At 36.5% G+C, this 25,356-nt stretch overlaps 1 protein-coding gene across 1 annotated transcript in view; it reads left to right on the top strand.

Moving 5' to 3' along the window:
• Window positions 1-25,356, top strand: part of LOC150101107 (laminin subunit alpha lam-3-like) — a 789,889-nt gene that overhangs the window by 730,218 nt on the left and 34,315 nt on the right. Inside the window, exons 59-61 of the mRNA XM_090402236.1 lie at window positions 3,924-4,113; window positions 9,838-9,987; window positions 22,229-22,373. Coding sequence (XP_090258362.1) covers window positions 3,924-4,113; window positions 9,838-9,987; window positions 22,229-22,373 — 485 coding nt within the window. The remainder of the gene's footprint in view (window positions 1-3,923; window positions 4,114-9,837; window positions 9,988-22,228; window positions 22,374-25,356) is intronic.

Raw genomic sequence — 25,356 nt, 5'->3', positions numbered from 1 at the left:
TAGTCCATGATAATAATACAGCATATGTTCAATTTATCAACAATTCCAAAAGCAGATGTCATGGTAATTAAACGCAATAAGCTTGCTTTCTGCTCAACTGGCAGTCATGCTTTCTGATTCCTCACTAAGGTTGTTGGGCATAACTTCTGCCCTTCCTTGTTCCCACCTATCTTATGTGCTGATGGTACCATGGTAATCTCACTTAAATATAAGGCAGGCATCTTAGCATCAGTCTTTTTTCCCCAACTCTTCTTTAACAAACCAAAGCAAATCCCTTCCTACACTGTGTGCCTCCTCTGATCTGTCATGAGGACATCAGAAAAATCCTGATTAATCAGTCTCCTGGTCTGGATGGTATTCCTCCAGTTGTGCTCTAGAATTAACGCCTATACCTAAACAAGGGATAAGTCACTATCAAACTATCATCCCATTGCTCTCACCTCAGTACTCTCAAAAGTGATAGAAGTCATCAACAAACTTCTTCCCTACCTGGAGACCTATCAATTACTTAGCAATCACAAATATGGATTCCACTATTCTCATTCTACAGCAGACCTCCTTCCTAATCTTACCCACCTTTGAACACAGGCCATGAAAAGATTTAGAGAAACCCATGCAGCTGCTCTTGATATTTCAGAAACATTTGATCATGTCTGTCATCAAGAACTGAACAAGCAACTATCTTATGATCTCCCTTCCTTTTAGGTTGTCTATGTATCGTGGTGCATGACTTAGTCTCATCAGATTTCTTTATCATGTTGGAGTATCTCAGGATTCTCTACTCTTACCCACACTCTTCCTCCTTTACATTAATGGCCTCCTCTCTCTAACTTCAAATTCTTTTCAAAGAAAGAAGAGGAATGGAGAGTATTGTCATCAGAAAAACTATAGTGCTCAAATGATTGACACCTCAAGATTTGCTGTAACCAGTATCTTAAATACTTGCCCTTCCCAAGTGGAGTGAAGACAATTTAGTGAACTTCAATGAAATGTCGGTAATTAAAACTGAGTACTGTTTTATTACCGACAAGAAAGATCTTACTTACCCTGATCATGATATCTTTTCTAGATCAGGGCTGAATGTCACATCAGCTTATCGTGGCTCAAACATATTATATCAATAGCCACCTCAGCCTCTAAAAAACTTGTTTTTTTTATTCTAAATACACTACTCTCCTGCTCCGAACATTTTATGAGTCCCCAATCCAGCCAAGCTTGGCACATTGTGCACCCAAAACCTCCCTAAGAATTCTTAATGATTATGAAGAGGATGATGTGCCTAATAGATGACCCCTCTCTTATCTTATAGTTTCCTTTCAATCACTTTCCCCATAGACAATTTCTGCATTATGCCTTTTCTATAGGTAGGTACTTTCATGAGCATTGATCCACTGAACTAGATGCTACCATCCTTCCACTTTCTTCTAATCATGTAAGAAGCAGGTAGGGCAGCCCACTGATCAACACCCATACACTCTCCAACTCCAAACATTCCTAACAATCTTTTCATCTCCCTTCATTCCATCCATCCAACTCTGTTCTGTAGAACATTTTCCCCCATGCTGTTTTTCTCAATGAGTATGACTGCCAGCTATTTAAGAAATATATTAATAGATTACTTCTTTTCCTTACCACTTGCCCATATGTAGCATTGGTGTGGTAATTAAAATGACTTGAGCAATTGTAGTAAAGCCTACAATATAAATTTACGTTAAATTCTATTGAGCTGGAAACAGAAGTACTATTGCTAAGAATATGTTTTTCTAGTAGTATTTTTACAGGAAAAAAAAAAAGAAAGAAACAGAAATTATTTTTTTATGTTCTCGATTAGTTTCTTGAAAATTCTTTTGTTTTGCTTTGCTTCATCAAGGTAATTAAATGAATAAACTAAAAAATTAGAAAACCAACTTTAACAACTCTAGTGAAAACATTTGAACATGTTTAAACAATGGAAAACATGCATTTGCTGCTACGCTGGCTGCTGGTTCATGAGTTACTGTATACTGCTGGTTGATACAAGTGTGTTGCAATGAATTAATGAAGAGCAAATTTGATGTAAAATCATCCCTTGTTTTTTGTTGCACTTTAGAAGATTCTTCATTTCAGCTGATTCTTTGTACACTTTTAAGGAAAAAAAACAGCAATCTAAGTGGAGCATTTTTGTTTCTTGCTTTGCTACTAGATGTTTTGTTTCTGTTGTATGCACTGCCAGCCCTGATTTGTGTCTTCTTCCACTCTGAACATCTTTCAAATGTTCGAATCAGCATACCTCTCCAGATCTGCTTTTCTGTCTGTCCTACATAGCGTAAACCACAACTTCATCTGGAGGTCAAGAAATAAAAATAAATCAATACAAAAACTAACATTTGATGAAAGATTCGTATACATGTATCATTTATTGTTTTATGTTACTTCTTTAATAATAGATCGTTCCTGTTAAAAATAACTGATGACAGTTAAGCATGCTGCCTCTTTAGTGCAGTCATTTCACTTACCTCTTCCCACCCTCCAAGCATCTGTTGCTTGGTTGATATCAGCAGTGCCCTTTGGTTGGCAAGTCTTGTCAGGTAAGAACATGTGATTAACAGATATAATACCTTTAGCTTTAGTTACTTTGGCCTGTCACCCAAACTTTCTCCCTCCCCATCCCACAGATGTAAACTGCTGATATATGTTGGTAATTACTTGGGGGAAAAAAATGGATTTTTTTTTTCAATTTTTTTCATTAATTTGTACTATATTTTTGCTTCCCTTTTATCCCTAGTAATCAGTGTAACCACATATTATAGCAGCAATCAACTAAAACCAAACCCTTGAAAATCCAGACTGGCCTTTTCCACCTTAACAATCAGGAAGCTACAGATTTCTTGGGAAGGTTCTAATATAGAACATTCCTGGAACTCAGTCTACCTTGGTGTGACTCTCGAATGCACCCTCTCATATAAAACACACATAGAAAAAACAAAGACAAAAGCGAATGCAAGAAACAATATACTAAGAAAGCTTACCTCCTCCAAATGGGGTGCAGACCCTAGCACATTGAGATCTTCAGCCTTGGCTCTTTGCTATTCTTCTGCTGAATATGCCTGCCCGATGTGGTCCAGATCCTGCCACGCTGAAAAACTTGACCCAGCATTGAATGAAAGCTGCCGCTTAATTACAGGATGCCTGAAACCAACACCACTAAAAGACCTGTATACTTTGGCTGGTATTGCACACCCTTCAAGTCGAAGATCTGCATTCTCAGCTGATGAAAGAAGTAGAGAAATAAATGATGAATATCACCCACTATTCGGCCAGACCGCAGTGCCCCAAAGACTGAGATCCTGACATAGCTTCCTGGCAACTGTGAACCACCTAAAAACCTCCTAGAGACAGGCCTTCAACAATGCTTGCACTATATCCTGAAAATAATACTGGTATTCCAACAGTCGAACATCTTCCATGTGGTGCCTTCTTGGACTGGAATACTGGAAAAGGCCTCAGCAGTCTTCGAATGACAGGATGCTGCAAACAAAACCTCATTAAATGGCCCAGATAATTGTGAGTGTGGGACAACCCAGTCCATGGAACACCTTCTTTCTTGTCCCTTTCTTCTATCACTTTGCACAAAAGAGGACTTCATATCATGCACAGAAAGAGCAGTTGATTATGCAAGATACTGGAACATCTGACCATATTTATTGTATACAAGTTATGTATAGTTTCCCTTTTTTCATATTTAATTATTATTCCCTGTATAATTCACCTACCAAATTTAAGCTGTTCTCATTTGTAACATATCCTAATTTGTTGTAAATAATATTGTACCACTTGTGTTTGAATAAAAGTGTTATTTTAGATAAAAGCAGTTTGACTGCTTTTGTATACAGAATACTGACTTTTTTTTTTTTTTTTCAATTTTCTTTTTTTCTCTTTTAAAGCTTTAACATCAGCTTAGAATTTCGTACTCATCATCCAGATGGCCTTCTGCTCCTAGTGAAAAGTACACGTAAAAGAAACTACTTGGCTATAACGTTATCAGGAGGACAAGTAGTGTTAAACATTAAAGTGAAAAAGGATGAACATATGCTTTTCTCTCAGCTTGGTCTAAATGATGGCAGATGGCATAAGGTAAGTACCTTCAGTAAGTAATTAATTGGAATAAATCATCTTACCCTGGATTTCTCCAATGTTTGGCATAAAGAAGTTTAAAATGAAACTACAGTAATTTAAAGAAAAAAATTGTACCTAATGATTGTAAACTGCATTAAAAATTATTTAGACTAAATAAACTGATTCTTATGTCTGTCAAATTAATGATTGTTAGAGGAAAATAAAATAACATAATAGATCACTATCAGAATTTTGTCACACAATTAGGCAATTGTTGATACAGTACATTAAATAAGTATGTAATATCAGCCACATGCTCACTTCTTTCAATTATTATTATTATTACTATTAACATCTGACCTCCATGGAGTCGGAGACTCATCATGGGAAGTACACACTATTGCACACAATGCTCATCCAATCGTGCTTTAAACTAATTTAATGTGTCTGCATTCACAACACACTCAGGCAATGCATTCCATTCACCAACCACTCTCCATGCAAAGAACTTACTCCTCACACCCTCCTTATACAGTGTCTAGAAATGGCCTCTTGTTCTACCCCACCCTTCCATTCTATGAACAATCTCTTCCATGTCAACTTGATAACAATCCCTGACTAGCTTATATGTCTCAATCATATTCCCTCTCTCTTCTTCCTATTCACAAGGCTCTACAACTTACATTTTCTCAATCTGTCCTTGTACTCCACATTCCAAAGGCCACTAATAACCTTTGTGCATCTTCTCTGGACCCTTTCTCGTCACCATGAAAACCCAGTAACAAATCTTTGCACAATAATCCATATGAGGCCTGATTAAGGCCTTATACAATGGCAGCATAACCTATTTCTGCATATCAGGGTCATCTGCATCATTGCCATTATCTGATGTGATGTCTTCACAACTTGTGTAATGTGACCCTGAATTTCAGCTCCTTGTCCACCATCACTCCTAGATTTCTCATCTCCTCTACTTCCGTTAAAGTTTCCCCACCAAGTGTATACTTTGTATCCTATTGTTGCTTACCAAATCTCAAAACCTTAACTTGGCAACACTGAACTGAAGTTCCACTTACCTGCCCATTCATGCACCTATTGAAGTCCTCTTGTAAGGCCATAACATCTGCTTACTCTGCATTGCTCTCCCCAGTTTTGCATCATCTGCAAACAGCTGCATATCACTAGTTAAACCCATACAAACTGAACAACAATGGCCCCAAAACTGACCCTTGCAGCAAAAAACTAGTGACCTCTCTCTTTCAGGATACCACACCCCCACATGCAACTTTCTGATACCTATCCGACAACCAGTCACTGATCCAACTCAGACGTCTGTTATCCAATCCCATCTGTTTCAATTTATTTAACAGCTTGTCATGTGGCAGTCTATCAAAAGCTTTTGCAAAATCTAAGTATACCACTACATATGCATCTCTCTCTCTCTCTCTCGTCCAAGGCATTTATCATCTTGTTATAGTACATAAGTAAGTTAGTAAAACATGATCTACGTTTAACAAACCTGTGCTGATAACTACAGAGAATACCAGTTATCAACCCATTTCTGTATCCTACTTCTCACCAATCTCTCCAGGACCTTCATCACAACTCCAAATATACAGACCGGCCTATAATTTGAATCTACATCCTTATCACCACCTTTATGCAGTGGAACAATTTTACACTCCTTGTGGAACCTTTGCTGTTGCAAGACTTTTATTAAACAGGCATGTCAATGCTACTGTCAATTCCCTAGAACATTCCCTTAAGATGCATGGTGATATGTCATCAAATCCTATTGCCTTATTGAAATCAAGGGTATTTATTTTCTCAAATGCCTTATTTGAGGTCAAATATTCAAATAAGCCATCCTCTCCTATGTCCTCTACACTAAGCTCCTCATGCTTTCACCCTGATCAGGATGAAACACCCTTATAAATTGATCACTGAATCTCAACAACATCTTCTGCAGCAGTCACCATTCTACCACTTTCATCTGTTAACTTTATTTTACCATGATCATTCTTCTTATACTTGCCACATATCTAAAAAAACTTTCTAGGATTTTTCTTTGTCTGATTTGCCAATTTCTGGTCATACTCTACTTTTGTTTTCCTTACTAACTGAGTCACCCTCCTGTCTTATTTTTTATACTCTTCATGTAACTGATTATTACAATGGTAATAATCAGTTACATCTTGATATGAAGTTTTGTATTCAAATCCATAAACTTTTTATGGAAGTTGTACGTACAATTCAGCTTGGTTGCATAACCTTTGGAAAACACTATGAAGCACTCAAAGTGAACATCCTAATCTGCCTTAAATGGACTTGGACAAAAAAAATGATGAAAAAGTTGAGGATTATCCAGAGGAAAATGGAAAAATCGTTACTACATTTTACATATAAACTGTATATTATACATACGTGCACAGAATATACGAGGGCTGTTCAATAGGTAATAAGACTAATTTTACTGTCGCAAAACCACTCATCACAATATTCATTTCTGTGGAATAAAGAAATGTTGCTGTCTGTATTAAAAAGAGGTTGATAGATGGCTTATATGGACTGATGTGCCAGAGTGTCACGTGACTAAACGCAAGCTTGTTTCGGCGCGCCTACGAGCCGCGACCAGTCGTCGAAATGGAAGCATCCTTGGAACAGCATTATGCAATTAAATTTTGTGTGCGTTTGCAAAAATCGGCATCGGACATTTTTAACATGCTACGCGAAGCTTTCCATGATGAAGCAATGTCGAGGGCAAGTGTTTTTCGCTGGCATAAAACTTTTAAGGAAGGAAGGCAAAATGTGGAAGATCTTCAACGTCCATCACAGAGACAATGATCAACACAGCAGCAATTATCATCAAGGAGGATCGCAGAATTACAGTATGCCAGCTGCATGTTGTCCTGAATATTTCTGTGGGAAGTGTTCACTCAATCATGGCTGAACATTTGGGACTGAAACGTGTTTGCGCCCGATGGATTCCCAAACTCGACACCAGAGCAAATGCGGCATTGAGTGGATGTGTGCACAGAATGGAAAGAAAGACTGGAACAAGAAGGCGACAACTTCTTAAAATGCATCATTACAGCAGATGAAACTTGGTTGCATCACTATGACTCTACAATGAAACAACAAAGCAGTGAATGGAAGCATCCATCTTCGCTTATCCCCAAGAAAGCAAAAACTGTCAAATCGGCTGGTAAAGTTATGACCATAATGTTTTTTTGACTACAAAGGCATTGTTTACCAACACACTGTAGAACCCGGGAATACTGTAAACGGCTCATACTATGCGGATGTTTTACGGACAATAGTACAGCACGTCAAAAGGAAGCATCCATTGCTGAAGAATGGCTTCTTATTGCACCACGATAATGCAAGGCCACATATTGCTGGTTGTGTAGTGGACGTTTTGCAGAAGAACAACATAGATATCCTACCACACCCTCCATACAGTCCTGATCTCGCACCGTGCGATTTCTGGCTGTTTCCTCAGCTCAAGAAACCACTAAGAGGCCGCCATTTCGAAAGCAACAAAGCATGTGTAAAAGCTGCGGAGGCAGTTTTGAAAGAACTCTCAAAAAACGGACTTTCACGTGTTTAAGAAGTGGATGCAACGTTGGGACAAATGCATCACGTCTCACGGTAGTTACTTCGAAAAAGACCATGTAAATGATGACGATTAAAGGTAATCTGTTTTCTGTATAAATATAGTCTTATTACTTATTGAACAGCCTCCGTATATAAATGCAAAAAAAGCCATTAGCCCACCCATGTTACTAACATGCTATAGGGGGTACAACCTTTTGTGGATCAGAGAGGAAATTGACAGTCTCAACAATTCAATGTCAAGAAAGCAGCAGATTCCAAATTGCAGCCAACCTCATGCTTTCTCAGTATTTGGTTCACTTTTTTACTGATGAGATTTTTTATCTTGTAAATTTTATAAATGACAAAAAAAAATAATCTTGCATAAAATTTACAAGATATCACTTTTTTTTTAACATGAAGATCAAAGAATAACAGCCAAAAGTTACATCAGTTAAATGATGTAACTTGCAGAAGTCTATGGCATTTACTTTCTTCTCCCTCCATTCTAGCCTTAGTCTCCATTTTGCTGTTTCAAAATTTGTTAAGGGACCCTTGAACAATCATATTTAGCTAGTACAGGAAGTCCTCCTCCATATTCCCCCCCCCCCCTCCCACACACATATTGTAGTCCTATTAGACTGAATTTCTTAAGAGATCTCAGCAAAAATCAAATATATTTTAAATTTGATTGAAATCCATTGAACAGTAACCTGTGAAGAGATCAGCATTTTTTGTGTGTTTTTGCTATTTTCAAATGTTCTCATTTTTCAAATAATTAGGTTTAACACTTCAAACTTGACAGGCTGTGCCCTGTTGAATATTACTGTCAAATAAAAGTGTAAAAATGTAACTCTCCAGCTACTTATAGCTGGAGAGTTACAGCAGCTGGTCAAATTCAAATTTCTACCCTAATGATTCTGAAATATGAGTAATCAGTAACTGTTGTAGTGCTTGACCTAAGAATTACTGCTAATAACCCTTAATAAAAACATAATCCCAATTTGTGCTTGTGAATTCTGCTATACAACTGAATAAGTCCATTATGCAATTAGAAAAAATAATAATAATAATAATAATTCTACTTAAATTAAGGGGATATTAAATCCCACATAGTTTTAAAACTGAATAAGAAACTCAAAGATCGGAATCAGAGTTTCTTGCCGAATATAGTAAACTATAAAGTATCGGCGACACAAGCGTTAGCCAATGCAAGTAATCCTAGTACATAGTACAATACCGGGAAACTCGTTGCAAAGGTGGGGGAAGTTCAGATCGCTATTCTTAGGTATTTTCCATAATGTAAAAACACATTTCCTAGGAAATGTATGCTGTTATTACATTATGGAGGGAGGTCACTACCCAGACCGGTTTCAGCCTTTTTTGAGGCTTCATCAGTGAGTAGCTAGACCTAATACCAAAGTGTATAGCGAAAAGAACTTAGAACTTAGCAAAAAGAACGAGTTTTCCAAACAGGTGCAACCATTAAGTTACTTAAGTATAAAGAGCTAATAAGCTTCATTTTGGCAATTATTTTACTTATACTTAAGTAAAATAATTCTACTGTTTTATTGCATAAAACAGTAGAATTATCAACATAAATCAACCCAAAAAAAGGTTATAATCCTATAGTAAATGTATATTATTACCATGGGTAGGCTAAGGATTACATCTAGAAACTCTGTTCCAGTGATCAAACATAGAACGTTTTCAAGCCACTTCTGACTTTCAACAAGAAAGCAAGCTGGTGGTCTCAACTGGGCATTAAAATTCATCTACCAATTAAAGAAATTTTCAAACATTAAATTTCACAATGGTATTCAAACACCACAGCTTGCTGGTTGGAGAGTGGATACCCAATCCAACCACCCAACCAGGCTAACAAGATTTACTACAAGAGTTACTTGGTGCAAGGCCTCCGCTATGCTATAGCTTGGATTATCATAAAAAAAAAAAATCATTTAAAATGTCTTAATACTTATCATGAATGCTGTATTATGCTTTAAAATATTAATTTAATTCCTAATTCTAATATATCAAATATTAAAATATTCATTATTAATCACTTCATATCATAGCATCAAATTTTGGCATTATAATTTCAAATTAGAATAGTAAAGTATGAAACTGATTTTTTCCCCCCCACAGATAAGCGTGACAAAATCTGCACAGAGCTTACTGCTGTCAGTTGATGAAAAGAAATTATTCAAAACAGCTGAAGTTCGTCGTAGGTTACCCATTAAAGGTTCACTGTATATTGGAGGCATCCCAGTAGGAACTCAAGTCAATAAAGGAATTGTAAGTTGTTTATTATTAATCACTAGATGTATCACTGCTAAATAGTGTGCCAATCCACTAAGAAAAATGCACACTTTCAAACTAGAGAATTCTCCAAACTTTTAACTGTCAGCTGGTCTAGAGAGTTTTACTAAAAATGCATTGAAATTGGCATTTGTTATTATCAGTCACCCAACCCATAGATCACAAGTCTATGACTCCATAACTGCAAGCTTTTTTTTAAAAAAAAACTGCCAGTGTTATCCTTAAGCAGCAGCACTATCTTTTCCCCTTATTCTTCTACCATATTTTGCATTTTTTTATTTTTTCCTCATTAAACAATCAAACTAATAAGTAATGTTAATTATTTCAAACCTCAGAGCATCCTCCCTATATGAGGACATTTGTGATTGAGGGGGCCTCGCATCACTGAGAAGACTCCATAAACAGATCTTTATCTGTTGTTTTTTTCTTGTATTCTTTACTCCACTTCTCCTGAATCTTTTCCTTTTTTTTTACTCTCCTATTTTCCAGACCACAAGCATTGGGATCCAATGCCCTGCTGCTGCTGTGTTTGCCTTGCACCATATGCCTTCCAGAAAGGAAGATTCTGAGAGTCTCGCACTACTTTGGCCAAATGGGCAGTCTTAGATGGCCCAGCCAGGATTAGTCAACTAGTGGGCTCGCCTGCAAAGGGTCAGGGCCAATTGTGTACTTTGGGCTAGCCCTGGTATTCTTCTTGTGGGGGGGGGGGGGCTCCATGGTAGGTGGTAAGCTCTGGTGCTAAATTATTCCTTTTTTTTTTTTTATAAGAATGTCTGTCATCCTCAAATTTATTAGGGTCCCTCAACAAGTTCAAACCCAGTACAAAAACCATTTTTACATCAACTAACAGCAAAAATCACAGACATGAAAATATACCATCATTTTTTATTATCTTTTCTCAGTGTCAATATCAGGAAAAAATTCAGGAGATATTCTCATCAAAATATCCTCCCAGAAACATTCAGAGTAACTCCTTGGAGAAATAGCAATCATAGTAATCCTTCACCCAAAAAAAAAAAAAAAGGAAAAAAAAAAGAGGAGTAATGTCAGAGTGGGACCTCCTCAATGTTCCTGTCAAAGATATTTGCTCTGAATTAAAAGATTAAGGAATGATAGCCATAAAAATTTTGTGATAGTATCCTGGTGCTGACAAGGAATATCATTTACCATCCCAGGCTCCCACACATTAGTGAAAGCAGGATATCTAAAGTGCCCTCTTCGGCTTTATATCCTGAACCTTTTGCACTGCTTTAAATGTCAGAAATACAACCTACCTGTTGCAGCTCTGTCATTTGTGACTGTTGTGGTACTAAAGATTGTGAGAATAAAGACCAAGTGCAAAAAACACCCAGATGTACTAATTGTGAAGAAAGATATCCAGCGTATTTTCAAGTATGTCAAAAGTGGAGAAAAAAGAAGATTCAAAAGATCAAGACTAAGGCAAAATGGAAATAAACTACAAGACAACATCTAGTGGAACACCTTACTCTATCTCCTAAGAAGGCAACAGTAAAGAAAGTGGCAAATGTTATAGGGGGACATTAACATGTTTTGTCCCCACCTGACATCATCCCTGAATGGTATGACTTTCTTGCAATCTCCATGAAGCAAACTAGAAGGGAAAAAATGATAGCCTCACTCCTGAAAACACATAAAAAATTATTCCAATACATAAAACCCACTAGTTAGAAAAGTAAAGGATTGTGCATCCCAATGAATAAAGGAGATGCCACCAGATCCAGGAGCTATCCTTCAGATACCTCTGCCTTCCCTTTTTCCTTCAGAAAATGAAATCATTAAAATAACTAATGTTGAGAGTAGAATTTTAAAGCATCTTGGATATCTTTCCTGAGGAAGAAGAAATGCACACTGGCTGTCCACAATCTCCTAAAAAGGAAAAAAACTCAAGCCAGATGAAAGCAACTCTTCACACAACTGAGAGCCAGATGCATCCACCAGCCATAAATAACTAACAATTCCCATAATAGAATTGTCATACCTTCCACCAAACTATGGATGATATTAAGGTCCTGTTCCAGACTACAGTGACATAAGCTAGCTGCTTCTAATCTGTAAAAAATGTATTTGAAACCTGGCAAGTATTCTACATAGTGATATAACTATTATCTGCAAAGACAGAATGAGGAGATGGACCTGTCCATCAAGAGCTTACCGTCCTTGCAGACACCATATCCCTTTCTAACAAGTAGTTACCATTCACCTCTCAGTAGGATCTACCACCCAGTGTAGATATTTCTCAGGATGATGTCATGTTGCAGTTAACACTCTATACTCTTAATAGTGTATTCAAATGGCTGCAATACTCTGTGAAGTAGTAGTATACACACCAACATAAGAGGAAAAGTTGCAGAATGCATGCTTGTTAATTAACAATAACCTATACCTCCTAAATAGTGTAGAAAACTATTTCATATGTTTCTCAAAATAGTCGCTGCTGCCAACTGAACAATTTATTCACCATCTTCCCACCGGATACAATGAGAAGTAGAAGATAACATGTATGGGAGTGATCATTTTCTCCGTGATATCCACTCTCTCATATAGACAACTAATACTGCTTGGAAAGAAGTCAATGGACCACCCACTCCATGGTCGAGGTCCATCATACTATGTAACAAATTACATGCTTGTAGCCAGTATGAACTGGAGGAAATAATGCTCTGAAGCCAGTGCAACTGTGTCCAGATGAAATGGCTTTGAGAAGGGAACTAATGGAGTTTGAAAGAGGCATTGTGATAGGATGCCATGTTGCAGGCCTATCTGTTTGGCAAATTGTTGATAAATTGGATCATCCCAGGTTAACAAACAGTGGCACCATACTGAGATGGAAGTACAGGAAGTCAACTGTAAGTGCTATTCGCAGTGAATGACCCACCACACTTATCGAATGCGACCTTAGGGTGCTACTGTGTCTAAACAGCTGAAATATTTTAATAGTTCTATAGGTTCTCCATTGAGGATGCAACTGAAGTTTTCTATGTTCCTGCCTATTTTCGTAGTTTTGGCCTTTTTATGAGTATTGCTGAGTTTCATGCCAAATCCTAATAATCAACGTTGTACAGTCCTGATATTATTTTTGTCATCTGTCTCTACACCCTCTCCAAGGTTACTTCATCCCCTTCAAATCCCAGTGACAGATCTGAGCACAGAAATCCAGATGTGGTCTGATCAAAGTTTTAAATAATGGGACCAGCAAACTTATTTCTTGTAGTCAATGTTCTCTTCAAACATTGCCACAATTTTCTGAGATGCCTTCACAACCTTTGCAATATGTCCTTTAAATTTCAAATCTCTATCCACAATCATCCCAAGATCCTTTACTTCTTCCAGTATAACTGTGAGTGAGTATGAAGCATCCTATCTGTGGATCCCAAATTTTAAAACCCATGTTTAGTTGTATTGAAAGAAAATGGAAACATAATCACAACTACAAGGAAGAGCTTTCTTCTATGTAATAAGACAGGACTATATTTTAGTAGCATTAAAATTCACTAAGTTGTCTTCACTTTACTTGACAATGGAAAGTGTTTAAAACATCGGTTATAGATCTTGAAGATTGAATCGTTTGAGTACTGCAAAGTTTCTTGAATTTACATTAAATTACTTCCTTTAAGAAAGAAGTTATAGATGTATAACAGCCTTAATGAGGGACCAGAAGTTTTGACCGACAGTTAAACAAGAGGAAAGTTTATCGCATTCGGCCCTTATGAAGTCTGTTTTGGATTTGTTGATAAAGTTTGCCCACCGTTTGTAGATCTTTCCTTGGCATTTTGCCAAGAATAGTCGATTCATGCTGAAGGGGAAAAAGAAATGAAGGATGTACAAATTGGTTGCCTACATGTGAAATCACGTGCTTTCTTGTCTGTCGCTGTACTAGTACTAGCTTGATTTTTGTTGTCGCTTTTTTGCATTATTTTTTTATTATTAATTTATACGATGGATCCAGTACAGTCAACAAGTTCTGCTGTTAAACGTTTCAGTAGCTCTTGCAAAAGAATGTTGAATAATGTGCTGACATTCTGCGAAAAAGAATAGTCTCCTTGTTCCCCTTTCTCAAGTCACGTGCAAGTGTAATTGTGGGCGTATCGGGGTCAACTGTTAAAAGAATTCATAGGGAATCAAAAGGTGAAGGTAAGCCAAAATTTAAATCTCTTAAAAAAAAAAAGCGCCAGAGTAAAGGAAACCATCAAAACCATAGCTTTGAATGATTTTGATGTAGACGTTATAAGAAGAACTATTCACGAATTTTACGTGGTCGAGAAAAGAGTGCCAACTGTTTCGAAATTGATTCCTGTGCTTAAAGAAAAAATTAATTTTCCTTGGAAAAGAGAAACTTTAAGAAAAATACTTCATGAAATCGGATTTTGTTTTAAAAAGTCCCAGAATAAAAGGAAACTTATCATGGAGCACAGTGACATTGTTTTATCTAGAACGCAGTATTTAAGAGCAATAAGACGTTTCAGGGAGGAAAAAAAAAAGATTGTGTATCTAGATAAAACTTGGATTGATAGTAATTTAAATTATGGAAAATGTTGGCAGTCTAAAAAAGAATGTGGAGTGCTACAAACCACAAACCTCGCGCCGCATAATAATTTTGTGTGCGGGTGGAGAAATAGGTTTTTTTATCGAATTCAAACTTACCATACAAAGCCAATTACCATAGGCAAATGAATTCTACAATCTTCGAAAAGTGGGCAGAAGAAAAACTGATTCCAAACCTTCCTAAAAATGCTGTTGTTATAATTGATAATGCTTCATATCACTCTCTTCGATCAAACAAAGTTCCAAATTGTAATAAGAAGCAAGTTCTTATGGATTGGCTCACTGCAAATAACATTTCTCATTCCCCAGATATGCAAAAAATTGAATTGCTTAATTTGGTCAAAAGAAACTCGCCCACAACTAAACTATTTAAATTTGATACGATGCTCAAAGAGCATGGATTTCTAGCTTTGAGACTACCACCATATCATTGTGATATTAATACTATCGAATATATTTGGGCAGAAGTGAAAAGTTTCATTCGCCATTGCAACGTAACTGGAGATATTGACATGTCGAAACTTTTTAAGCTTTCAGAACAAGCGATTAAAAGTATTACAGTTCAAAACTGGAGAAAATATTGCTTTCATGTCACCTCATTGGAAAATATGTATTGGGACAGAGACGGAATTATCGAAGAATTATGCGAATCTTTGGTGATCAGTTTAAGTGAAAGTGATGGCGGTTTGGACACCGATTCAGATGACTATGAAAATTAAATGGATTTGAGAATGGTATTTTTTCCAACCTTTTTTTGCATGGGTTTGTTAAAAGAGTCACAACAAGTCATAAATAATTAATCGGTTTAGGACATTAAAGTGTCTCAATTCTCTCAACTGCAAGTTTAGAATATCTAAGTTCATTTGAAAAAATTTCTGTTTTTCTATATAATTATTTTATAGAAAACTTTCTTAAAAATAAACTTAGGTATAACATAAAACAAAAAATTAACTTTTTTAATTTTGTTAATACTCGACGTACATTTTTCCAACTATTATACAAGCAAAATAGTTACTTTAAAAACTACAATGTTCGTAAAAGAAAAGCTAAATTTTCCGACCTGTAATAATAAACAAACACATCCAAGAAGACAGACTGATTACCCTATTATTGGAATGGATTCTCCTTTTTCTGACATGCGCAGAAGTGTCGAGGGACCTCTAATCGGTGGGCGAACTATAATTTGCTTATACTTGTATCAGGCTATAGTGTAGGCTGAGCAAGAAACTACAGTTCTTTACCTTTACTTCAGCCACTGAATATACACTATTTTTATCATGGATGGCAAAAGCACAAGACTATGGCTTGTACAGAGGTTTTTTGTGTGGGGGGAGGGAGGGAGATTGCTGTGAAGCGGAAAAATAAAGTTTTGTTTATTTGTTTTGGTTTAGTTATTTAGTCAGAGCAAATGATAACAGAAACAGTAATCTGATCATGAAAAAGAGGCACAGAAATCTTGCATTCTATCCTACTTGGCACCAATGTAATGCCATAAGGTAAAAGTCAGAGACTGGCCAAGTGGCAATCAATCTGTAGAAAAAGAGACATGGGTAAGATTATGGTCAGAGTTTATTATACTTAAGGAATTATCTTGTTTTAATCCTCCTGTCTTGTCTTAAGCTTTTCATGAACCATTGAGGTTCTTTAGCTGTGGACCTTGCAACTGTGAGTCTTGAAGATAAGGTGGTTGACCCATGCCTCCCGGTGTGTCCTATGTCTGTAGATGTGTATTCACGGGGCTGGTTTGCCTGTTTTTGAGAATAAAAAACCTGAGTTTCTGGGTGAAAAAACGCTCTACCTCTGCATGAGACTGGCTAACTCACCTTTAGTTGAAAGAGACCAGATGAAGGTACCTCACATCTTGGACGGGAATCGAACATAGGTCTTTCCAACCAAAGGGCTTCATCTATACTGACTGAGCTACAGAGGATCATTTTAATCCTCTACCACAGCATAAACAGTTTGCATGTAAAGCATTGTCATGACTAGTCATGTTGTGGGATTTGCAGACATGCAGAATGAGTTTGATGGCTTTTATATAAAGGATGATTGTTTGCATTTGAATAGATTTGGAGTTAGATATCTTGAGAAATTAGTTTCTCCTGACTCTGCAACTTCTGAATTTGCACTAAGTGGTTTTTTTTTTTTTTTTTGACAAGTGGATAGGGAGGAGATGCAAACAAGCATCCTTGAGGAGGGTACGATTTACTTGCTGTACTTACATAAAATTTAGCATGATGTGATCATGCTAAATGTAGCTCCTTGAATTCTGAAAATTAGCAGAATAATCAACATAGATTGTGTGCCAAAGGGGTGACACTGCAGTTTATGTATATTAATGCCAGAAGCAGTGAAGGAGTTCGGGACATTGGTTAATTAAACTTGACCAAAAATTATAGACATTAGTGAGACAGTTGACGAGAACGATATAGTGAGAGGGATAAAATGCAATCCCATTCATGTGCCATCTCCTATTTAGGAGGTTGACTACAATGATGTGACTCATGGTTAACTATGGGCATAACAACATGTGGCGAGGACCCCATCTCTTCCACATATTGTTGTAAATCCATGCGTGTTCTGAGGGACGTAAAACCAGAGTTACTGGGTGAAAAAATCTCTACCTCCATATGAGACCAGCTAAATCCCCTTTAGTCGAATGAGACCAGATAAAATTTCCTCACATCATGGACTAGAATCAAACCCAGGTCTTTCCAACCGAAGGGCTTCGTCTATACCAACTGAGCTACGGACGCTCTTAGAATGCAATAGGTATTTTCAGGACAGAGGAAACACACAAGATGGGGCAGATTTTGTTAATGATAGTAGAAGAATTGAAGCAAAAGAAAAAGTTCAGCAGGAAGACAGAGATGCAGAGCACAGTGCATTTAGCTATCTGGTACAAGAAAGAGGCCACAGGGTGAAATATATAGTTGGCTGTTACTATACACCAAGGAATGTGAGAGAGAGAGTGTGCATGGTATGCATTTGTGAATTACAACAATGAGTGTAAGGCAAGTAATTATGGAGGATTTCAACTATGGGACATACAATGGAAAGAAGAAAAATCACAAGAAAGGAATAAAATAGAAAAATCTGACATTAGTATAACATAAATTGAAGTATCACCCCATTGACACACAACCTCTCACAACTTACGTTGACTATTCTGTTAACTTTTAGAATCCAAGGAGCTAAATTTTATGTAAATACAAAGATGCTTGTTTGCATCAGTCAGTTCCCCCTGGCTCTGTAACTTCTGAATTTGAACTAACTAATTTCTCAAGATATCTAACTCCAAATCTATTCAAATGCAAACAATTATCCTTTATATAAAGGCCATCAAACTCATTCTGCATATCTACAAATTGATACAACTGATAAGAGATAATTACTCGAAACAGATAATGAACAGAACTCGGAGTTTGAGAGTGCTGAATCTGGTAATAGCAGAACTTGGTGGTGACCAAGGCAACGGTACCTCACTTTAGATAGCGATTGTGGTCTTAACCTGGGGAAAATTGCCAGACATGAAATTTTCATGTGGAATTACAATACAAGTGATACCAAAAGTCAGGAGAAGAAATCAGGTAATAGTTAGATGGATGAATAACATCATTAAGCAGAAGTTGCATTAAAATTTATATAAATACATGAACAGTACAAACAGACCAAGAAGAGTGGTATGGACAGCAAAAGCAGATTACGAGAGGCAGCATCTAAGTGGACAAAGAAAATCCCAGAGTTTTTTTTACAACTGTGATGATTTGTACACTATGTGAGTAAATCGGAAAACAACTGTGGAAGGATTACTTTGACTAAGTGCAGAAGGTAAGGAGGCAATGGAAACAGAAAAAATAGTCGAGTTACTGAAAGGGTGTCCCATTCAAGTATTACAGCTCCAGATGTGACAATGTCTGATTTGAGAATAGTTACATGAATTGAAGGTACTTAGGATATTGCAGAACTGCATCAGATTAGATGAGTTGTCAAGCCTATCTATTACAAGAACATGTAAGGAAATTGGTAGCTTCTCTGACTAAGCTGTCATCACAAAACTATGAATAGGATTTTAAGTTAGAAAGAAAGTTATTTATATACTCTAAATCTGGGCTCCATGAAGGTGTCAAGGGAATAAAAAGAGAGCAAAATATAGTTCTGCTGCATATAAAGGAGACTCCAAGACAGAGGTAGTATATTATAGGTCGTTTAGTATCTCAGGAGTGGTAATTAAAGTAATTTAGAAATTGGTAAAAGGAAGAATTTAGTGAAAGGTCGCACAGTTATGTGAAGAGACATTTGACCTTTCTATAACAAAGTAACAACTACCGTATTTTGCGGTGTATAAGACGCACCCAAGAAATTTAATACAATTTTCTGGAAAAAACCTAAACTTTACCTAAACCAAAACAATGCTCACATGCTACTTTGATTACATGTGTACGAATCATTTTTGTTGAAATGGCAATGCCATTTTGCCGATTTTTTTTGCACCCATTTCAAAACTTCGGTCTCTAGTTCTGGCCACTTTGAAATTTTTCCATGTTCCACACACTTTTCATTACGCAAATTGTACAAAATCTCCTTCTGACCACACCAAGTTCTAATCATTTTTTCTGTAGGCAGAGGTCCAAAATGTCTTTCAGCTTCCCTATTCCTGTGTTCTTCTGCATATTTTACAACCTGAAATTTGTAACTTGAAGTATATGAATGTCACCTGTTTTTTTCCATCACTAAAAATCTATGGAGAAATATCAAAGTAAACACAAAATATCTCAACATGTCAACTCAATACTGATAAACATCGGTAACTGATTACTCGGATAAGATATTATGAAACTTGAATAGGGACTCCCCGTTCTTAGCCAATGATGCGCTAGAAGTCACGTGAAGGTCACGCATCAATTTGATTGCACCATTAACCGCCTACAAAGATCTTGGAACATAAAAGGGAGTGCGTATGACTTTGAGAAGAGGAAACAATCTTTGCCTTCATTATATAAGATGCGCCCCATTTTTAAGACGAATTTTTAAGGTAAAAAAGTGCGTCTTATACGCCAGAAAATACGGTAAGTTGGATAAAGGAAATGCCTACACAGTAATATTGCTGGACTTTGCAGAATTTGACAGGATACCACATGAAATTGTTACATGCATTGAAGTGAAATGGATGTGAAGCTTGGAAGCCCTTATTTGTGGCTCCAATGGGAAGCTGGTGATTGTCACACCTTATTATTAAATTACTCTGGATTAGAGAAAGATGCTGGAAATTTTTTTCACTTGGTTAGACTATAAATTATATATTTAGGTTAATCCTTTATCCAAGTGTAAGCAAACAAAGTTTATGCCTGAAGTATCTTCAGGACTGGGGCAACTCGTGGCAAAGGTGGTCAAACTTTTATTTTTAGATTAAACTAAATATATAATTTATAGTCTAACCAAGTGAAAAAAACTTCCAACATCTTTCTCTAATCCAGAGTAATTTAATAATAAGATGCAATACCTTTTGGCAACTTGTATATGGAAATATGACTTCTGCATTGCTTCAACCTTAGTATCACCTCTGGGTCTCTCTCCCACTGAAGAGACCTCAATAAAGGTCAAAACCGGTTTGGGTAGTGACCCTTCCCATAATGCATAGCATTACACGTCTGCAAGGAGATGTGCTTTGCATTATGGGATACTAAGGCAAGTGATCAGAACTTTGTCAACCTTTGCCACGAGTTGCCCCAGTCCTGAAGATACTCTAGGTGCAAACTTTGTTTGCTTACACTTGGATAAAGGATTAAACCAAATATATAAATTATATTGATATAATATAGATTTATTATACCTGTTATTATAGATATGCATCATTGTATGTGTTTACAGGTTCCTCCAGTTGTGTGACAATTGTAGCATATGTTGCACTTAAACTGTAGCATCAGTGCTGTATAAATACTCCATCAAATTCTGTACAGGATATGATAGTACTACATGAAAAATTTACATCATTACTAACTTCCTATCTACAATTTTCCTCCAAATCAGTCTGTTACTTGTCAAGACTCCAACATCATCAGATCTTATATTTCTATCATCTAAGACACTTTGTACAGTATCAATTCACCTACATCTTGGTCTTCCCGTGGGTCGTTTTCCTGCCAACTTTGAGCCCTTGAGGTATACTGTTACATTTTTATTCGTAAATCATTTGGTATTTTATCCTTAACCTAACCTAAGTTAAATTAAGAATTAATTTTGTCGCTTTACTATTCTATTCTGTTGAAATGCTCCTGATGATGACCTTGTTTCACTAATAAAGTGAATGCTAATCTTCTAAAGGCTGTTTACTCTAGGAGTATGCTAAAGATCCTTAGGGGAGGGATATGAGGCACTTGTTTGTTTTTTAATTATTACTGGTTTGTTTTTCTTTCTTTTATATTTTTGTCATCATATTATCACAGATAAGTACAGGTTTTTTCTATAATTTAAATTTTTCGATAACAAAAAAAAAAAAATCTAAAAGTTTAAACAAAGTGTTTGTATCAACTGCCCTCCATTCTGGCCACATCTGGTTAACAGATGGTTGCATTCTCTGCCAAATTTTATTTATCTCATTAAACTTTTTTTAATGCTTTAAAATTTAAATTTCATAATTTTTGTTTTTATGTATACTGGATTCATGTCCGCGCGGTTAGCCTAGTGGCTTTGTGCTTCGCAACCGTATGCCTGGAGAAGGAGTGTCCTGGGTTCGATTCCCATCGCCGATGTGAGGAGCTTAAGGATCTTCCTCAACCATAGTTAAGTTAGCCGGTCTTGGGCGTGGACAGCAGGATTTTTCCCCCCAGTTTATCTGGAGTTTTTCATCCCGCCAGCAGGCAAACCGGCCCCGTAAACACATGGATCTACAGCAATAAATACTTAACCCCCCCATGAGGGGGCTCAACTCACCCCAATAGGGATGGGGAAGAAAAAGGAGGAAACTCCATATGAATATATAAATAAAAAACTGGATTCATAATAATGCATTCAATAATTTCAGAAAAATTGATTTGCCTGTTTGTAATTTATATACCACAAATGTTTTTTAAACAAAAACAAAAAAAATTGTCAAAATGTTAAAAAAAATGACAAACACGAATATCATAAATATAACTTCTCCCAAATTTTCTTTGCTTGAGGAGGGGGTGTTATACCAGTGTTATGGAAATTTTAAAAGGGGTTATGTGGGTACTGAAAGTTTGGGAACCGCTCTTCTAAGGAAATAATGAAAAGTTAAAAACCTAGATAAGAGAACAAATCTCTGAATTTCGGTTGGCACAATATGCAGTCAACTCTCACTATAGAGACTCTTTAGGGCCACAAGAATACTATTTTCTTTATAACAGCATTGTTCCTTATGAGGCTTTCATCAAGAATTCATTATAGTGAATGTGTCTGCTATAGTGAGAGTCAAGTATATTTTTAAAAAAATAATTTTTTTCCCACTAGAAAGAGGTATCATTTGGATGCCAAAAAATTAAGATAGAATAAAGAATATAATTTTAGAAATATGAACATTTATTAAACAGACCAGTTTTAGTCACTGGAGTTTCATATTCAAATTTCTTATTTAAGACAGAAGAAACTACAGGTAACTTGAAAAGAAATGTTTGTGTTTTTCCTTTTTCAGGATATTCAAAGCATAAAAGGATGCATGAAAAATATTAATATTAATGGAAAGTTTCAAGATATAAGTAAGAACATTAATGGCAGATATTGTTATTCATACACAGAACGTGGAGCTTTCTTTAATGGAGATGGGTATGCAATTTATGGTATGTTTTCTTGACTACCTACTCTTATTTCATAATTTAATTAGAAATGGTCCAATTAGTTTTCCTAGTATAAACTGGCTCGCTGGGTCAGTCCCAGTTCATAAAAACAAGATGACATTTCTCCTATGTTGTCCTAGTATGTAGTGGATTTAAATCAGATCTAGGATAATAAGCATTTCAAATGAAGGTAACCCACACAAGTAACAAACAGATATGGGCATCATAGTCTTAGTTGCTTTTCCCATAATTCCAACCAGTAATACCAAATGATACAGATCACTTATTAGCTGAAAATCAATAAATCATATTGATATTATCCCACAAACATTATTATTGACTAATTATAGACAGCGTTTAAATTACACTGCAAATTTACATAGTAATTAATGAGCAAACTTGCACTTTTTCTCTGCAATAATTTTTCCAAAACATGAAATCAAACTTTTACTTGATATTTGTAGCAAATTGCAGAAATGTTTACCATAAATGATATTGTATGTCAAAATCTTGGCCAATGCAAAATCTAGAAATAAAATAATTATTTTCTATGCTGAAAGTAATTATTTTATTTCTAGATTTTGCATTGGTCATTTGGGGATACCTGATCTAGAATTTAGTAATATAAGTTTAATAACAGTTTTTGTTCTGCTTTCTTAATTTTGAAGGCAAATGTAATATGGTAAATCAAGCAGTATTTGGTGAATTCCAGTCTTCTTCTATTAAGACCTATGACATTCAGCAGAACTAGCCCATCTCAAAAATATTTCCTTAGCTGGCAAAATATTCAGTGTTTAGAAACCCACATGCACACACTGACTGAAAGATTGTGTTTCAGCCTTTAAATTCCCTATCAACTTATTTATTATTATTATTATTACCCCCAAGACTCATCTGGGGAGTCCCTTTATCACACACAGCTCATCATACCATGTCTTAAACACACTCAAACTCTTTGCAGACACCACACTCTCAGGCAAGGCATTCCAATCATTTACAACTCTGCACGAAAAAAACCTGCCTCTCACTCCGCTACTCACACCCTCTTTATACAGTTTCCAGGAATGACCTCTGGTTCTCCCCTGATCTCCCACTATTTTCTGTAGAACTACTCCACCATTGATCCTATAACAACCCCTTACCAACTTGTAGGTCTCTATCATATCTCCCCTCTTCCTCCTGTCCACCAGACTCTGCAAATTACATCTTCTCAATCTTTCCTCATACTCAACATTCCAGAGGTCAGAAACTACCTTAGTCAGTCACCTTTGGACCCTTTCCAACATCTCTTCATCCTTCTGAAAACTAGGTGACCAAATCTGGGCACAATAGTCCATGTGTGGCCTAATCAAAGCCTTATACAATGGAACAAGAATCTCCCTACTTCTACATGTCAGTGTCCTCTGCATCATTCCCAGAAGCCTTTGTGTTGTCTTCACAATTTTGGCTATGTGTGCCCTAAATTTTAGATCCTTATCCACTATCACCTCCAGATCTCTTATTTCCTCTACCTCCAACAATACATCCTCACCAAGCATAAATTCTGCATCCCATCTTTGTTTTCCAAATTTTAAAACCTTACATTTTACAACATTGAACTCACATCCCCATTTCTGTGCCCAGTCACTCAATTTATTCAAGTCTTCTTGTAAGGCTACTACATCTTCACTACTTTTTATGGCTCTTCCCAACTTTGCATCATCTGCAAACAACTGAATATCTCCATCCAAATCTTCACCAATATCATTAATATACAAGTTAAACAGTAATGGCCCTAAAACAGACCCCTGAGGCACTCCACTAGTGACTTTCCTTGATATTGCTCCCCCCCCTACACAACTTGTTGATACCTATCAGATAGCTAGTCTCCAATCCAATGCACTAATCTAATATCCATCTCCATCTGCTCTAGTTTGACTGTTAACTTATCATGTGGTACTGTATCAAAAGCCTTTGCAAAATCCAAGTATATTACTGTTTATCCTTCTCCTCTGTCCAAGGAAGCAGTCACTTTATTATAATAAGTAAGTAGATTACTAAAACATGATCTCCCTTGAGCAAATCCATGCTGTCCATCAAAGATAATACCATTGTAGTCAACCCAATTCTGGATCCTAGTTCTCACAAGCTTCTCCAACAATTTAACCACAACACCTGACACACAGATAGGCCTATAGTTGGATGCTTGAGTTCGATCACCTCTTTTATGAAGTGGCACAATCTTGCCCTCCTTCCACTTCTTAGGAAGTTGACCGAGTGCAAGACTCGTATTAAAAAAAAAAAACACGTCAAGGCAGGTGTCTACTCCCTGGCACATTCCTTCAGTATACGTTGTGATATATTATCAAGTCTCACAGCCTTATTAACATCTACTTTACTCAACTCCCCATACACCTCTTGCTCACTTAGTCAGTTTATGTAACAGATTATGTTGCACCTCTTACAGTGAGAAACAGCAATCTTCCATAATGGTTGCTGTTAGTTTTTAACCAAGCTAATAAAGAAGAAAAAGTTGTTCATTAATCTGCACCATGCCCTTTGTTAATACAGTTGGCTCTCACTATAGCTATCAGGCGTGGAGACTTTTCAGTAGTTTGCCATAGCAGTATTTGCTACAGTGAGAGTTAATTATATACCCCCCCTTTCACCTTTGCAAAAGAGATATCTGATGCCACAGAATTATAGATATGACCCGATCTTGGGTAGGTTCATATTGGTGATAATCAATATGCCAGTGCAATAAGCTTCCTGAGATAGAACAGTGCTATTGCCATTGACTGCTTAAGCAACCCTAAAAGAGGGGGAAGGGAGTGAAACTGACATATATTATTATTATTATTACATGACATATCCAGGGAGTCCAAAGACTCATCAAGGGAGGGCACCTACTCTACAACTCTCTATCCCCCATCAACTACAACGAACAGCAACTACCATCATCATCTACACCAATGCCTTCTACCATCCACCACCACTAGTATTTTCA

Source organism: Typopeltis vanoorti, chromosome 12 (genome assembly GCF_054136105.1).
Source record: "Typopeltis vanoorti isolate ZY-2024b chromosome 12, IOZ_Tvanoo_1.0, whole genome shotgun sequence".
Classification (NCBI taxonomy): Eukaryota; Metazoa; Arthropoda; class Arachnida; order Uropygi; family Thelyphonidae; genus Typopeltis; species Typopeltis vanoorti.
The sequence above is the reverse complement of the archived record's forward strand: the minus strand, read 5'-3'. Positions and strand labels throughout refer to the sequence as shown.